This window comes from Grampus griseus (genome assembly GCF_964374135.1).
Source record: "Grampus griseus genome assembly, chromosome: 5".
NCBI lineage: Eukaryota > Metazoa > Chordata > Mammalia > Artiodactyla > Delphinidae > Grampus > Grampus griseus.
The window spans coordinates 32,339,120-32,356,326 of NC_138998.1; the positions used below are offsets into that span (position 1 = coordinate 32,339,120).

General features: G+C 37.9%; 1 protein-coding gene across 2 annotated transcripts in view; it reads left to right on the plus strand.

The window, feature by feature from the left end:
* Positions 1-17,207, plus strand: part of RYK (receptor like tyrosine kinase) — a gene marked incomplete at its 5' end in the record, with an annotated part of 102,449 nt that overhangs the window by 41,199 nt on the left and 44,043 nt on the right. For both annotated transcript variants that reach the window (XM_082655624.1, XM_082655625.1), the window contains 5 exons: positions 10-109; positions 1,834-1,968; positions 5,174-5,227; positions 8,888-9,032; positions 14,839-14,939. In XM_082655624.1, the coding sequence (XP_082511750.1) occupies positions 10-109; positions 1,834-1,968; positions 5,174-5,227; positions 8,888-9,032; positions 14,839-14,939 (535 nt within the window). The remainder of the gene's footprint in view (positions 1-9; positions 110-1,833; positions 1,969-5,173; positions 5,228-8,887; positions 9,033-14,838; positions 14,940-17,207) is intronic.

Sequence of the window (17,207 nt, forward strand, 5' to 3'; positions counted from 1 at the left end):
ATTTTACAGGTTGAATATAAGCTGGGATTCCAAGTAGACAATTTTGTGGCTATGGACATGCCCCAGGTCAACATTTCTGCTCAGGGGGAAGTTCCACGCACTTTATCAGGTGAGTCTCAGTGACAGAGTTTAACATACTGTTTTTAACTGTGTCCCATGTACTCTCAAAGAACAGTTAAACTACTGATAATGTAGTATTCTACGCACACACGTAGGTATCAGACACATAAGTACTTTGAAAAGTAATTTTTTTAAATAGGGGTTATTTGGACTGTTTAAACCATTTCCTCTTTTCCAACCCTTCCAGAAGTGTCTGCACTCAGCTCTTCTCTATCTCCTTATATGCATTGTTGGCCCCCAGCTGGGTCCCTTTGTCTGGTCTTGTTTCTCTTCCGTTAGTTCCCACACTGCAGCCCTGATAACTGCCAAACACTCACTTCCGACCATGTGATATCAAGCCCCTCAGTGCCCCCACCCCAGTCAGCTGAGTACATTGCACACTCCCCAGCCAGTGTGCTGTGTTTACATCTGCCCCTGCCTGCCTGTCTAAACCTTATTGCTGCATTTGCCCCAGTGTTCCAACAGTGCCATGCTACATGTAGTTCTCAGAGCCATGCCTTTGCACAAGCTGGTCTCTGTATTTGGAACCATTTTTTCATCTTTCCTGCTTGTGAATTTCTATTCATACTAAATATTCTGCAAGACTCAAAATCTGTACTCTCCTTTTCCTGCCTCCTCTCCCTCCATTTGTTAACTCTTCTGTATTTAACTGTTTTGAACTGATCACATTATCTTGTAATTCTTTCTTTCTCCCTCTAGCCTGTGCCACCCTGAGGGCAGGAGCTGTCTTTTTCAGCTATCTACCCTGGGTGCCTAGCATAACATCTGGAACAGGATAGGCACTCAGGACATGTCTGAGTAAAACATTTAAGTGTCATATTTACACCAATTTAACTACTTTTGAGCCAGCCTTTTGAGAGAGGCTTCTGAAGATGTGAGATTTAAAGAAAACGAAAAATTTTTAAACTTGACAGTATAAGCCCCAGTGTTATGGAACTTTTTTGACAGTCTTACTCACTGTTATTAGTGACATTCATTAATCCAAGCTTTAAGAAAACATGGGAAGGCTGGTTAATTTTTATGGGCCAGTAAAGAAATTTTAAAATGCCCATATTGTTCATATGCTGATGTAGATGGTAGAATGATGTATTCTAAATTTGTAGAAAAAGAGTCTTAAACTGAAAGATTGGAAAAAAAAAAAAAAGTGCACCAAAGTCTGTTATCCCCTTGCTTACATTAATTGATTAAAAGCCAGTTCCTGTTTAGAAAGGTTTTTTTTTTCTTTTTAATTCATAGTTGAGAATTTATCAGTTTCATTTACAGGTTTATTTTTAATCTCTTCATTAAGAATAATACATAATTGCATTTTGGTGGTGAATTGTCTTTCCTTTTTTATCAAGTAATTTTTGTTATTACTGTTGATTGTGACTGATGAGGTAGTAGGGTTTGCCTTATGATTCTGTAGCTTTATTATAATAAGAGAACTTATGAGACAAATTGATATATTAAAAATCATGAGCAAATTTGAAAATAATTCTCTTCCTTTATGTCTTGGTTTGTTCTTTAATGCTAACTTTTATATCTGTAATGAATGAAGTACTTAATGTCCAAAGCTGTGTAGTCTAAAGATAATTTCTCTGAAAGTTTCTGCTTAGTATGTTATGTAAATGTATTATTTGTAGTTTTATTGAAAAAAAAAATAAATTCTAAATTATTCAGTGGGCATTAATGTTGATTTTTAGAAAATTAAAATATTTTTTCTTTTTTAAACAGTGTTTCGGGTCGAGCTTTCCTGTACTGGCAAAGTAGATTCTGAGGTTATGATACTAATGCAGCTCAACTTGACAGTAAATTCTTCAAAAAACTTTACAGTCTTAAATTTTAAACGAAGGAAAATGTGCTACAAAAGTAAGGAATTTATTTACCAAAGTATGTGTTTTATATAGATGTGAGAAGGTCAAAAATAGATTTTGTCATCTTTTTACAGATTTGTGATCAAATCTTGATTATAGTTGCAAGTGAGAAAAGAGAGCACTAACTGATGAAATTCCAAAATAATCATCTAGATAGCTTGTAGCCAGGAATCTCATTCAGGCCCCACTTACTTCCTGCTTTCTCAAAATTTTGATCAGAATTGCTAAGGACGTTGTCCTTTAGGAATGTGAAATAGCACTAGTGGCTGAAGAGGTAAAGAAATCAGGTAATTTTGATAGGGACCCCTGAGTAATGGGGTGTTAACTATGTTTCCTTTATGAATTACCATTATGTAGAAGAATTGCCCTGGGGCCAGAAAGACCTGCGTTAGAATTACAGCTCTGCTCTTGACAGGATAATTGGAACAGGTTTCTTAACCTAAGTCTCAGTTTTTTTCATCTGTAAAATGGCATAATAACCTGTTTCAAGAGATTGGTTGGTTGGTTGATTTTAGATTAATTGAAGCTAATCACCTGAAACTTAGAATACCATATGTGGGTACTTAATACATGTTGGTAGTTTTTGGTTTTGAATAATCTGTTGCTCAAGAAATTACAGTGGATATGAAAGAGCTTCAGCATGCTAGGTCATAGATCAAAGAATTTTAGAATTCTCCTTAAAGGTTATCTAGTCCAACCCACTCACTTTAAGTTCCAGAGAGATTAAAGTGACCTGAATTTACAAAGTCACATTGGTAGAGCTGGTTCGTATCTAAGATAGGAAAAAAAAAAAGCTAAAGAAAACCCCTCTAAACTTGCTGAGTGCTTACTGTGTTCCAAGTGCTTTACACACATTAAACCCATTTAATGCTTATAGCAGCCCTAGGCAGTAGGTTCTCTCATTATCTCCGTTTTCTGAGGAGCAAGCTGAGGCTCAGAGAATCCAACCAACTTGCCAAGGCCGGACAGCTAAGTGGTGGAGCTGGGTTGCAAACCCGTGCTCTTGCTTCTTTGGCTTCTTTGGCAAACTGTCTCTTAACACATTTCCTAGTCAAAGTTAGTGCTGAGTGTTATGAGAACGCCTGAGGCCAGCACATGAGTTATAATGGCTAATGTCCAGATAACATGCCAGTAAAAAAGCTGTACTGCATTAGAATGGGCATTTTTTAAGCTCTAATTTAATCTTTTAATTAGAGTAAATGTAAAGTAAACAGTTACTCTCCATGTATATTTTTCCCAGTTTTATTGAGATATAATTAACATACATCACTGTATAAGTTTAAGGTGTACAGCATAATGGTTTGATTTACATACATTGTGAAATGATTATCACAGTAAATTTACTTAGCATCCATCATTTCATATGGATACAATAGAAAGAGCAAAAAAATAAAAAAATGTTTTCCTTGTGATGAGACCTCTTAGGATTTACTTTCTTAACAACTCTCACATATATCATACAGTTAACATATTGTGTTAAATAACATATAAAGTACACCGTGCTGTACGTTATATCCCTAGTGTTTATCTTATAACTGGAAGTTTGTACCTTTTGACTACCTCCTCCAGTTCCTCCTCCCTCCTGCCTCTGATAATAACAAATCTGATCTCTTTTCTTACGATTAAAAAAAAAATTGATTCTTTAGATTCTATATACATATAAGTGAGATCATAGAATATCTCATAGTCTTTCTCTGTCTGACTTATTTCACTTAGTATAAGACCCTCAAAGTCTATCCATGTTGTTGCAAATGGCAGGATTTCCTTATTTTTTATGGCTAAATGGTGTTGCATTATGTGTGTGGTGTGTGTGTGCGTGTGTGTTTGTGTGTGTGTGCATGCACATGTATTTTCAGCACTTCTTTATGCAGAATGGACATTTTTAGTCTATGGCCACACCACCCTGAATGCGTGATCTCGTCAGAATGGACATTTTTAAAATGAAAAGTTAGTCCCATGTTAGCTTTGGTGTTTTGATACCTTTGTCAGTTCTTACATATCCAGTTATACCTTTATGTAATTTTAAAGCCAAAGAAGACTTCAGAGACACTAGTTCAACCTAGTCGTTATATAATATGAGGAGACTGGGACCTGGAGTGGTCACCTAAGCGTGCATAGGCAGTCAGTGAGGAATGCAGAATAGGTGGTTCCTGGCCCCTAGGGAGGTGGCGCTGCCTGTACCACGGCGCTTCATCTGTTAGTGCTTAAAGGCAGAATGTTGGTCAAGTGTGATGGGGTCTGTGGAGCCCACTAAGGTTAATGATTAGCCGATATTCAGAATAGTCCCATACCTTCTCCATTTTCTTTAATATGTACATGAAAATTAACAGTTGATGTAATTTTCTATTCTGTTTTAGACTTAAGTTTAATATAGTACCACCCTTTTTATTTGGTGGTCATACTTCTGGCCACCCTAATCATCCAGTTTACATTCATGACTCTTTAATATGTGATCCTAATATATTTATATGATTTTCCAGCTTACTACATTTGGAAAACTGTCTGCCACAGAAAACATAAATGTACTGTATATGTTAATGGGTGTTACTGGGAAGAAAATGTTCCTTTATGAGGGTGTAAATTATTGGATCAGACAGGTTTTGTTACTCTCAAACTCCTCAGAGCCTTTGCACTCTGCTAATGTGCACTGTGAACCTCCACAGATGTTATAGTATGTAGCTTTCCCCAGACTTCTTGACCACAAAAACCCTTTTTCATTGAGCATCTATCTGTAAGTAATACCCATTGGCTAATATAGGCATAGACGATTGATGAATATAGTGATGATTATCAGAATAGTAATGTAGCATTTATTATATATATATATTTTTTAACATCTTTATTGGAGTATAATTGCTTTACAATGTTGTGTTAGTTTCTGATGTATAACAAGCTGAATCAGCTGTATGTATACATATATCCCCATATCCCCTCCCTCTTGCATCTCCCTCCCACCCTCCCTATCCCACCTCTCTAGGTGGTCACAAAGCACTGATCTGATCTCCCTGCGCTATGCAGCTTCTTCCCACTAGCTATCTATATGTGTATTATCTTGCAACAAATACCTTGTTACTTAGTTCAGGGACTTCTGTTAGAACATAAAGCTATGTGAGAAAAAATTCAGAAAATATAATTTGGTATTTAAGGATTTTCATGGAAAAGAAAGAATTTCTAAAGCATCTTTTATCTTTTTAATTCAGAACTTGAAGAAGTAAAAACTTCATCCTTGGACAAAAACACTAGCAGAACTATTTGTAAGTGTTACTGTATTATCTTTTTCCATCATTAGGGATGAAAAATGATGGATTGCAAATGAACATGGTTTTGTGTAGCTTGGATGTTTTGTGGTTTCCAGTTTGTCAAAAGATTAAATGACGCCATGCTGCTTATTTCACTGATGTTTTGTAGATTGGTATGTTCAGATGAAACTATTAGAATATTGAAAATTTTGTAAAGCAAAATTCATACATATTTCATGTGATCTAAAAAACTTTTATAAGTAAGAATTTATATCATCATTTCAAATGGTCATAATTAAAGTATGAACCTGAAATATGTGTAAGATCTTCATCTGTTTAACAGAAGGATAGAAAATCTAATTCATGGCCTGGGTAACCCTCAGCTAGTTTCATCCAGGTGAAAATACAGGCTTAAATATCCACATTGTTTAAACCTACAGAGCAGAAACTTGAAGGAGATTTTTATTTTTTGATAATGGTTGTGTAAGGTAGTATAACTTAGACTTCTTTTTCCTTTTCTGACATGAATACATTATTAACTCTTACTCTTCCTGAATTTAATAGCAGTGTCTTAAAATGTTACTAGATTTCTTTTTATGGAAGTAAACTAAAACAAAATCGAGGGAGGGAATTTCAAGTATGCAGAAGTCAAGAGAATGTTTTGATGAACCCCCATGTGACCATCACCCTGCTTCAGTAATGATCAACATTTGCCAGTCCTGTACCGTTGATTCCTTCCTCCTTTTTCAGTTGGGTGCGTGGGTGGGGAAGGATAGAGTAGTACTTTAAAGCACATCCTAGGCATCATATCATTTCACCCCATAAATGTTTCAGGGTAGGTAACTTTTTAAAAGGCCATCAAAAAAGCCACAATCACCCAACACCTATTCACTTGTATTTGATTTATCACATGTAACAAAATTAACTCCTTAATATCTTCTGATAGCTAGTCCATGTTCAAATTAACCTGATTGTCTCAAAATTGTCTTTGTATAGTTTCTTCCCTGAATCAGGATCCAAATGAAGCCTACACACACTGTATTTGGTTGACATGTATTTTATATTAATCAGAAACCACCCCCTTCCCTTCAATGTCATTTATTTGTTGAAGAAATTGAGTCATTTGTCTCATAGAATTTTCCACATCTGCATTTTTGTGGTGTCATTTAACATGTTTTTCTCTCTTCTAAACTGGTAGTTAGATTTTGTACTTCGTTAGGTTGAGAACCAACTCTTTTGGCTAGAATAATTCATAGATGGTAGTATGTGCTTCCTAGTTTATCTTTTTTATCGCCTCAAGAGACACAAAGCATCTGGTTGTCTCAAAGTAGACCATTTTTGAAGGTAAAATAATATGAGATTTGTCTGCCTTTTAGAAATATTTCATTTGGATTTGTCTTTGAGAAGAAAATAAAACTATTTTTTAAAATATTGCTGCTCTCCAACTTTACTTGTAAAATTCTGGTGATTTTATCTGTTTCTTTTATGCTAGTAGGGTTATTATTTCTGACAAGCAGAATACAGTATTGCGTATCCTTGGTCTCTGTCTGCCTCTTCGTTGCTCCCTCTCTCCTCCGCTCCCTTTCTGTGTATTCATCCATCTAACGTTTACTGAGAGGCTATGATGTGCCAGGTGGTATGATTGAGGCAGAGGATTAAACTGAACAAAGCAGATTCTGTAAGCCCCCATGGGTTTCTAATGTAGCAGAGGAAATGGAGTTGCAGTACCAGTGACAACAGTATCTTGTGGCAGGCTGTGACGAGGCCAGCACAAGGGGCTTTGGAAATCCTGAGGAGAGGGGCAAGTAATCTCCTCTGGGAATGAGGGTGAGCTTCCTGAGGAGGGTGGCATCTCGTCTGAGACCTGAAGGGTGACTAGGTGGTGGCAGGTGAAATGTCAAAGTGAGGGAATGGGAACAGTGCATACACAAGCCTTGGAATTTGGAGGTAGTCAGGCGGGGCGCATTTGGGGACCTGCCCAGCAGAGCGGTACCCTCTCCTCTGCCTTGGAGTGTGCTGAGATGGATACTGCCAACATCAGCCTTTGGGACCTTCCTTTCCCACCCCTTCAAGGTTGAACGGCCTGTGGCATTCTTAAGGAAAGTCATACCTTCATTCAGGCTGCTGTCAAGTCTAGCTGCCCTAGAAGCCATTCGGTCTCTCTGCATTGATCTGTTCTGGTTTATTATTTGTTGATTCAAAGTTTAACTTTTAGAAAGCAATCTTATTTTTAAGTTTTTGAAAGCTATGACTTTTATCTTTTGTCCTGACCTATCCCCATAACTCCACATTTGTATTTCTGTCAATTTGACATCTCCATGTAGATGTATACTAGGTACTCTTGGACAAAACAAAACTCTTGATTCTCTGTTTCCCCAACCTGCTTCTTTTTTCTGCTTGTAAAGGTACCTTATCCACCTAATTGTTTAAGCCAAAGCTTTGCTTCCTCTTTTTCTTTCTACCCCGGTTCAATCCATTAGCAAACTCTGTTGACTCTGCTTCCCAATCCATGAACTTCTCACCTTCACCATAACACTCTTGTCCAAGCCACTGCTCTCTCTTTCTTGGACTGCTGTAGTAACCTGATTTGTTCCTGCTTCTGCTTTTGCTCCTCCCCACAGTATTCTTTATACAGCATGCAGAGTCATCTTTGTTTCTTTTATTTTCAAGTATGATCATGTGTATCATTCCTTTCGTTGAAGCCTTGCAGTGACTTCCTATATCATTTAGGATAAAATCCAAATTCTTCACTAGAATTCTGATGTGAGTACTCATCAAAACTTACATGAATCTCCAGTTACACCAGTTCTGTTTCTATTTCTCTGTCTTCCATTCTGCTTGCTCTTATCATGCGGATCTTTGTTTCTGTGTCTCTTTCTCAGTTGTTTCTGTGTGTATGTATATACATGTGTCTCTGTGTCTTTGAATTATTTCCGCTATTGCTGAGGCTTTCTTTCTTTTTGAATAGTATTAAGGTGACTGTTATTTTATTTCATGAGTATAGTCTTGTTTTCCTGCTTTTATCTTTAAAAACAGATAAGCAAAATAATTTCTGTTACTCTCAAAAGTGAAAAAGATGAAAGGTTTGTTTGTTTGTTTTACCTGTGGGTCGCTCTACTGTATATCCCTCCCCCTGTGAGTTAGTGGTCATCGGCAACAAAGATGTCTGATCTCTCCGTACCAGGTGTCACTGTTGAGGAAGGGTCTGTAGAGCTTGCTGTCCAGTATGGTAATTACTAGCCACGTGTGGCTATTTAACATTAAATTAATTGAAATGAAATAAAATTAAAACTTCAGTTCCTCCATTGTACTAGCTACATTTCAAGTGCTTAATAGCCACAGGTGGCCAGTGGCTGCTGTATTGGAATGCACCCCATAGAGCATTCCCCTATTGGACAGCACTGCTATAGATGTTTTATTATATGTATACCATTTGTAAATTTTACTCATTAACCAAAAGTTCTATTTAAAATCCCTCTTTTACTACAACAAAAACACTTTTTAAATTGTGTGAATTTACATCAACATGCTACTGGTAACTGATCTTATCAAAGAATGGACACATGAAATGAAAATCTTTTACAAAGAACAGGGTACTCATTGTGTATTTTAGGTCACAAAGCAATTGATGATATTTGTTTAAAAAGCTTAATGTGCTGTTCATTTTTATTTCAGATGATCCTGTACATGCAGCTCCAACCACTTCTACACGTGTATTTTATATCAGCGTAGGGGTTTGCTGTGCAGTAATATTTCTTGTAGCAATAATATTAGCTGTTTTGCACCTTCATAGTATGAAAAGGATTGAACTGGATGACAGGTATCGTATATATTTTGGGAAAGGAAAAAAATAAAAGCAGTTGTTTGCATTTACATGGGAGCCCACACACACCCATGCCCACTGGTGCACAGTGGTGCAGGGGAAGAAGGATGGGAGGCTTTCCCTAGCCAAGGGAAAAAATACTTGAAAAAATACTGTCTTTGTGTTTCTCTAATTTTATTTTTAAAAATCTGTGAAGTCAGAAGTTAGTTTATTAGTTGGTGGAGAAGTAGTAGAGATCAATTTTTTCCCTATCCCCTTTGACATGACTCTCTTCTAGACTCTTAGTACCTTTTTGAAATAGCCCTGTTTCTTTCTCCTAGTTTGTCCCTCCATCACTATCCATCCTTCTATCCATCCATCCATCCATCCATCCAATTTATTAACATTTATTGAGAACCTGCTATGATTTAAATCATTAGTTCTCAACCTGGTCACACATTAGAGTCATGGGTAAGCTTTTAAAATACATCAGAACTTAGGTACCCCCTTCCAGAAATTCTGATGTCATTGGTCTAGGGTGGTGTTTGAGCGTCAGTATTTTTCTTAGAGCTTTCTGGATGAGTCTAATGTGTAGGCTTTGAGATACACTGGATTAGATGTTATGCTAAGTGCTAGGAATAAAAAAAAAGTAATGATACACTTCATGGCTTCAAGTATTTAATCTTTGACATTAACCCATATTATAAAAGATTGTAAATTTGATGATTGTGGTATGTGTATTATAGTGTGGAAATAAAACAAGTGCCCGTCCCAGCCTGGGTGAGTCAAGATGACCAGGAGGACGTTATAGCCAGGATAGGGTGAGAGGTAAAGATGGAATCATAGACAGGTTTATTTTCCTAGTGCACAGTTCTCGTTTCCCTCCTCAGTGATTCCCAGTTGCTGACTGAAGACATTCTCAGCTTCGTGACTTGGCTTTCAAGGCACCCTCCTTTACAGTCTGGAGATGAGCCTGCCTTGTCTCTCATCCTTAACTTCATGCTCCAGTTAAATGATTATTTTTTCCTCACTTTTGCCCTACACTTTGCCCTCCAGGACTTTTGCTCATGCTTTCCTTTGCCCACAGGGCTCCCTGCATTTTCCACTGGTTCAAACCATTCTTAACATTTCAACTCCATTGCCGTCTCTTCTATGAACTCTTTTTTAAGCCTCCCAACCATCAATTTCTCCCTCCTCTCTTTGTCTCTCTCTCCTTCCCTCTCCGTTTCTCTGTCTCTCTCTCTTTTTGGTAGCAATTATTTTACTTTTTCCTTCTAAAATCAGTTTTTGTGTACTTGTCTCTCCTGCTGGAATGTAAGCTTTTCCCAGTTAGGGAGCAGTGCATCTTACTGCTGACTTCCCAGTCCTACATGGTGCCATACATACAGCGGGTAAGCATATGTGTGGCAGAAACAAAAGCACAAGGGGATGGGGATCCTGGTTGGATTAATTCCTGCCCCTAACTACTCTCTGTCCCCTCTGTTACCCTTTCTTTATCTGAGTAGAGAAAGAAGAGGGAGGAGGTCAGAGTGAGAAGGGAAATTCACGGGTGGGGTGTTTCAGAGTATGTTTTGTATATATGGTTGTGTTACTTACAATCAGGTTTTGTAGAGAAAGTACTGAGGGGGAAGTGAAGTAACAGGAACATTTTGATGGGACTTAGAGAGGATATGGCAGAGTTAGAGGTCACTGGAAGGCATGGCATTTAGTGGTCTGTCTTGATAAACACATTCTCCTTGAATGCTTGCTTGTGGGCGGTGGGGGGGGGGGCTCTGAACCCACAGAGATCAGAGTTGTGCAAGAACTTCAGAATCCATGGGGCTTATACCTTTGCTGCTGAAATAATTTGTTACCACCCATGAATTGGTGTTCCAGTTCTCTAGTTTTCAGGCAGATGTTCCCAGACATTGACTGAATAGAAGCAGCTTTCATCATCACTTGTTTTCAGAGTACAGCCTAGTGGTTAAGAGCATGGACTGGAGCCAGCACGTCTCTGAATTCTGTCTGTGCTACAGGCCCAGATAGAGGAAGTTTTGTAGCTGCTTTATGTCTCAGTTTTCCTCATCTCTAAAGCAGAGATGATCATGGCACATACTTTGTAGGCATGTTGGGAAGTTTTAGTGAAATAAAAGTGTAAACTCTTAGAACAAGCCTGGCATATAGTAATTGCCATTATTATGATTTTTCTTTTCAGAAAGTTGCAGTGTGTTGGTAGTGATGGACTAATTTCTTCTTCATCTCTTTCCTATTCTACTAGCTGTTATTTATTACATGCCAGGCAAGCTAATAGTGGTGACTAGAAAGTTCCCATCCAGTGATCTAATAGCATTTAAGAGACACTGCTTCTTCCCTCTGTGCTGGGGCCACTGAGTTAACAATGGCTACCATTTCATTGAGTGCTATTTACCAGTACTGTACCAAGCACTTTACATGTATTATCTTATTTGACACTCACAGCCACTTATGGGTATGGTACTGTCCTTGTTTTAAAGATAAAGAAACAGGCTGGAAGAGATTAAATAACTTTTTCAGGGTTGCACTTCTAGGACCAGGGCTGAGCAACAGAAGGGACTCATTATTGTTGTAATAGCTGTATTGTAATAACTCAGTACTGTAATTGTATAAATCACTTGTTATATGGCAGGCACTGTTCCATGTGCTTTTACATCCATTAATCCTCTTAATCCTCACAGCAGCCCTGTGAGGTTTGATGGGACCCATGGCTCCATGGAATTGCTTGCACAGGGATGGTACAGAGTTCTTCCATTCCTGACACTCAGGAGCCAGAGTCCTCTTATACACAGAGCTTATTTAGAGGCAGAGAATAAAACTGCCTGAGGTGTGCTCATGCCAGGGGCAGTTGGAGCCCAAGTGTGTGACTTTCCCTCTCCTGACACTATAAGCTCATCTTCTCAGTCTCTGTGTTGTGCCAGATGAGTGTATTCTGGAGATGCAGAGCTTTTGTAAAGTCCTTCCACAGAGGGATTGATCTGTACCCTGTCTATATTGTAGTCTTTCCCTGTTAGCTTGCAACTATAGGAGAGTTCACTCCTTTGTGGGATACATGAACTTGTTATTTGGCAATATCTTCATTTTCCATTATCTGCATTGCCCCATCACCCTTGCCATTACTGGTGACAGGGTCCCTTTTATTTCCCCGTATTCATTTCTGTATTCCCCTTATTCAGTGTCTAACAGGTATCACTGAATGAATGTTGCATGAAGAATTTGTTGAATGAGGAATGAGTAGAGAGAGACAGGAAACCATTCTGTTAGAGCAATAATTCTTTCCCTCTTTCAGTATATATCAATAGCTCATGTCAGCAGCAACTCTTCTGTGTGGTTTATAGCTTTCTATTCCAAGGAAGGGTGTTTTTCTCTGTTTATGGATTGATTGATTCAGTAAGTGTTAATTGCGCTCTCACTAAGAGTTGGGCCCACTTGAGGCCTCTTGTGCCAGGCCTTGGCTTAAGTGCTGGGAAGGGAGGAGTGAACAAATAGGTACTTTTCCTGCCCTCGTGGAGTTTACAGTCTGCTTGGGCAAGATAGATATTAAACCAAAAATCCCTGCTAGAATGTAGGCTTCATGAGGGTAGGGATCTTTGTTTCTTATGTTCACTGCTGTATCCCCAGCACCTGGCACAGTATCTAGCATCTAGTATACACTTAGTAGATAGTTTTTGAATGAATAATTACATAAATGAATTACACAGAAAAATAGAGAAATATAAATCATAATAAGCGCTCTGAAGGAAAATGATGATCTTTGCCCTAAGTTCTAACTTCAACGCTAAAGCAAGGTTAATGTCTTCATAACTAAGCTTACTTGCTTATGAAAGTCAAATGAGATAATTTATTTAGACTGGTGTTAAACTATTAAGTGCTAGCAAGTGTACATTTTTATTTCATTTTTTACCTCATGTGATGTAGCTATGTAGATATTGAATTTAATAGGTATCAGGGGTCGATCCCCAACTGCTCCGTGCTTCTCTCATAACAGTAAGTCTGGGCTTTCAAAGGTGTGTTCTGATCGCTTAATATTAGTGCTGTGCTTATTGTAGGGACCACTAAATATGGATGAGCGCATAACATCTTTGTATGCCCAGGCTTTTCAGGAATTCTGAGGTGGTACAAGAGTGCCACCTACTGTTGAGCTGCTGAAGAGAAACACAATAGTAAATAATTTGGGGTCTGTGCATATTTATTCAACCTGTACATTGGTTGCAGGTAATATTTGAATTATACTTTCACATACATTATACAACTTGAGCCTCACAAAAATCCTGGGAGGTAGGTTTTCTTAGTCCCATTTTATGGGTAAGTAAATTGTATTCTATTACTTCCCCCCTCTTTGGGGATGATGATGCTTCTCTCCTCTCCCCATTATTGAATCCTGGACTTTTAACAGATTTGATTTCCGACGTGGTCTTTGAGTAGTATGTACTCAGAACTCCAAAAACAGGTGCCTGGTGGTTCCAGGAATTAAGGATGTATAATGTTGGTAATAATATGCATAATTAGTAATAATAACTTGTAAGTGTATGTTTGAGGGCAGGGCATTGCCCTAAAAGGATTATATTTTTCATGTAATCCTTTTAGCAACCTTTTCAGGAGGTAGTATTATGGTTATTTTATCCACGAGGAATTTGAGGCTCCAGAAGCATTTTGCCTAAGGTCATACAGCTAGTTAATAAATGGTGGTGCTGGCAGTTTTGATTTCAAGGTTATGCTCTACATCTCTTCACTGTACTGTCCCATACCCACTATATGTGTAGACCTATATAGATCAATTTTTGAGTAGCAGCTTTTTATCATTATGTGTTTTTTTAATCATTAGGTTATGAAAATACAGAACTATTTTGTGGGGTGTGGTGATTTAAACAATTTTCATATTTAGGAAATTTGGGAGCCTCTTATGGGACTCTGCCGATTCTATAGCTAAGGGAGGCATGGAAAGTAGACCTTCCTCCTGAGGGGATGACATCCTGCCTGTGATTTCACTCTTCATGCTGAATTTCTATGCTTCACTTCTCCACTGCTGCAAAAATACAAGGGCTGAGGCAGTGAAATTGGAATGTGTGCAAAGGTGACCCTGGGATAAGGTCGTCGTCCACTGACAAGACAAAAGAACATTATCTGTAGTAATCTTGAGTATGGGGTTCACATTTATTTGAACCTACCATTTTCTGGGTCTCCTCATTACTTAAAGAATATGGCATAATAGAATGCTTCACGTGCTAGAGATTTCTAATAAGTTCTGTAAATTCTAAAAAGGTGGGATTGGGGAAGTAGAAGCAGCAAAATGTATATGATTAAACAGATTTGAACCAGGTAGGAAGTCCCTTCCCAAGCTTTGAGCACGTTGGCACGTTTGATTTGCTTTCATACTCCATCATCTGTAGGCCATTTGATTTTGGACCATCATTAAAAGAGGCCTGTCTTTATGCTCCTTTTCTTAAAAGCAATCTAATTGAGTGGCATGAGCTCTTTTCCTAAGAGATGGTTCCCTAGCAGAACATTTTGTGAGGTTCAGGACTGCTATCCATGGTGTCTGAGGAATACCACGTTTGTGAATGACTATGATATGATGAACTTGCCTGGTGGTTGTGGAGATAGAAAGGAAGGAAAAAATAGAGCTCTACGTTATGAGGCAGATTAAAATTTCAATATGGAACATTTGTGATAGAGATCCATGCATTATTGTGATCTCCGTTAGGGTTTTAAGCTGGTTATAATGGCTACATGCATTTTGTATGTATGGAAAAAGGAAATTTCTCATTGAAGCTGACTTGCCAAGTATTTCTCTCTTAAAAATTGTTTGCAGCATCAGTGCCAGCAGTAGTTCCCAAGGGCTGTCTCAGCCATCTACCCAGACGACTCAGTATCTGAGAGCCGACACACCCAACAATGCAACTCCTATCACCAGTAAGAGTTAATTTAATTCTAAAGATGGTTTACTAAAATTGTCTATGTTCTGTCTTTCCTTGGTCCTGTGTGGTTAGTTACGTGTGCCATGCTGTGTACATAGTATCTAACATGTACAGAATTAGGCTTTAACTTTTGCTTTCTAGAGCATTGAATGAAACATTCCAAAATTGGAGTATTAAAATTTTAGGTTTAACGGCTAGAATTAGTTTTGGGGAGGTTTCTATAGATTATATTAAGAGGGCTGCTGAACCATCTCTATACAAATTCAGAAGGAGGATTTTCAGGTAGTTAGATAGAATAAGCCACTGATCTCTATGAAGGCAGAGACTTGGATTTTAATGAATTATTTGATGGTCTCATGGGCTGTGGTTAGGACGTTACATTGTCTTCTGATCATGATGGGAAACTAGTTGCCATTAGAGTTGAGAATGGGGTCTGATTTCCTTTTTTTGAACAGGATTTTGATGAAAGTTTTTATACTGTAACATGTAGATGTTTGGGGGAAAATAATCATTCTTAGAGTATAATTTAGACATAATGAGGACTCAGTCACCATACAAATAAGAAACTACACAATCATCAGGATAGGCAGTGGACTACAAGTCAGGGCTCAACTCAGTGGTGCCATTGATTAATGAGGTTCTTGTAGGCAATTAACTATTATCTCCCCTGGGCTGACATTTACTCTCTAGCAAACTAAAATTAAGGAGTATCTGTTCTTCACCCAGTGCCCTCTTGTGGTCTTTCAGTACTGTTTCTCATTAAGAAGTACCAGGATTCTTTGGAGAAACGGATGATTCCAGGACTGGGTCGGGAATGTGTAAGATAAACCTGGGACATTTGCTGAGCCAAAAATCCAGGAAGCTACTAAAGACAAGAGCTCCCCAAAATGGGACCATTGAGCATCAGAAAGAATAATGACTGCAGTGGATTGGTGAAGTGATGTAAATGTGAAATGTAAAAATGTGTAAAAATCCACAAGTTCGTAATAATACTTTTTAGAAAAATCAGTCACTATGGGAGTTAACTAAGGCACCAAGTTAACTAAGACATTATTATGCCTTACTCTGACAACTGGCTACCTGAACTATTTCACAGTAACCAGATAGTGCTGGTTTATGAAGGAAAATGTTTTTTTACAGAAAAATCCCAGCTAATAAATGTGGAAGGAATGGTAGAATTAGAAAATCATACTTGCATCCGCTAATAAAATATTTGATTCAGGAAAAGTTCGTTAGTGTTTTAAACTATACAAACAAAGGGAAGTAGGGAACTTTACCATTTGAGGGATCAGAGTTTCACTGCCTGAATCCACTACTGAAACTTAGCATCATTAAAAGTAGGACAGCTAGTATTTTGTGCTCCCAGATGGAGTATTCTTGTCTCCCCTCCCCCTCCAAGAGTTAACCTGGATCTAATCAAGGCTGTAAAACTGACTTGCAGTTTACAAGAAATACAGGGATAGGGAAACAAGTTAGATGACACTAGAAGAGGCAGATGCTGGACATTCTCCAGGATAATTGACGCAGTTTCTTTAATAAGATGTGGCAAGAAAAACGAAAGGGAAGGAGGGGGCACTCTAGCTTAAAAGAAATCTAAGAGAAATCATAACAGCAGTTAACATCTCCACCAAGGAAAGAAAGACATAAGTTCCTCAGGAAATATAATGATAGATGTGAGAGTAGTCCAAGCTGTTTATAAGAAACACATCATTGCTTTTAATGTCTAGCTGTCAAGATTTGCTCATTAGAGTCAATTCTTGATGGTGCATATAACCTTAAAGAGGTAGATAGTAATTTATTATATATGCTAAAAGCAAAATGCATTTTAAAAAGTCAGTGGAAATACATTTATTTGTTGACAAATTTTTTTATTTACCACCAATAAGAAGTTTATTTGTTTTGTAGACATTACCTTAAGGAGATAGATACTTCATTTCTTACGTATGATAAAAACAAATAGTGCTTTTAAGAAAACCCAATGGAAATATATTTGTCTATAAATAAAAGAAGAAAGGAGCGGAAAAATTACTTGAAGACAAAATAGCCAAGAGTTTTCCAAAATAACAAAACACAACAGTCCACAGATGCAAGAAACTCAGAGAACTCCAGGAAGGATTAAACACTCATAAATGCATTCATAAATGCTCACATATGCACACACACCTAGACATATCATGGTCAAAGTGCTGATCGGTGGAATCAGGTTTTGTCAGCCTAATCCATCCATTATAAAGGTTTCCAAAGCCTTTCATGTAGTTCTTCT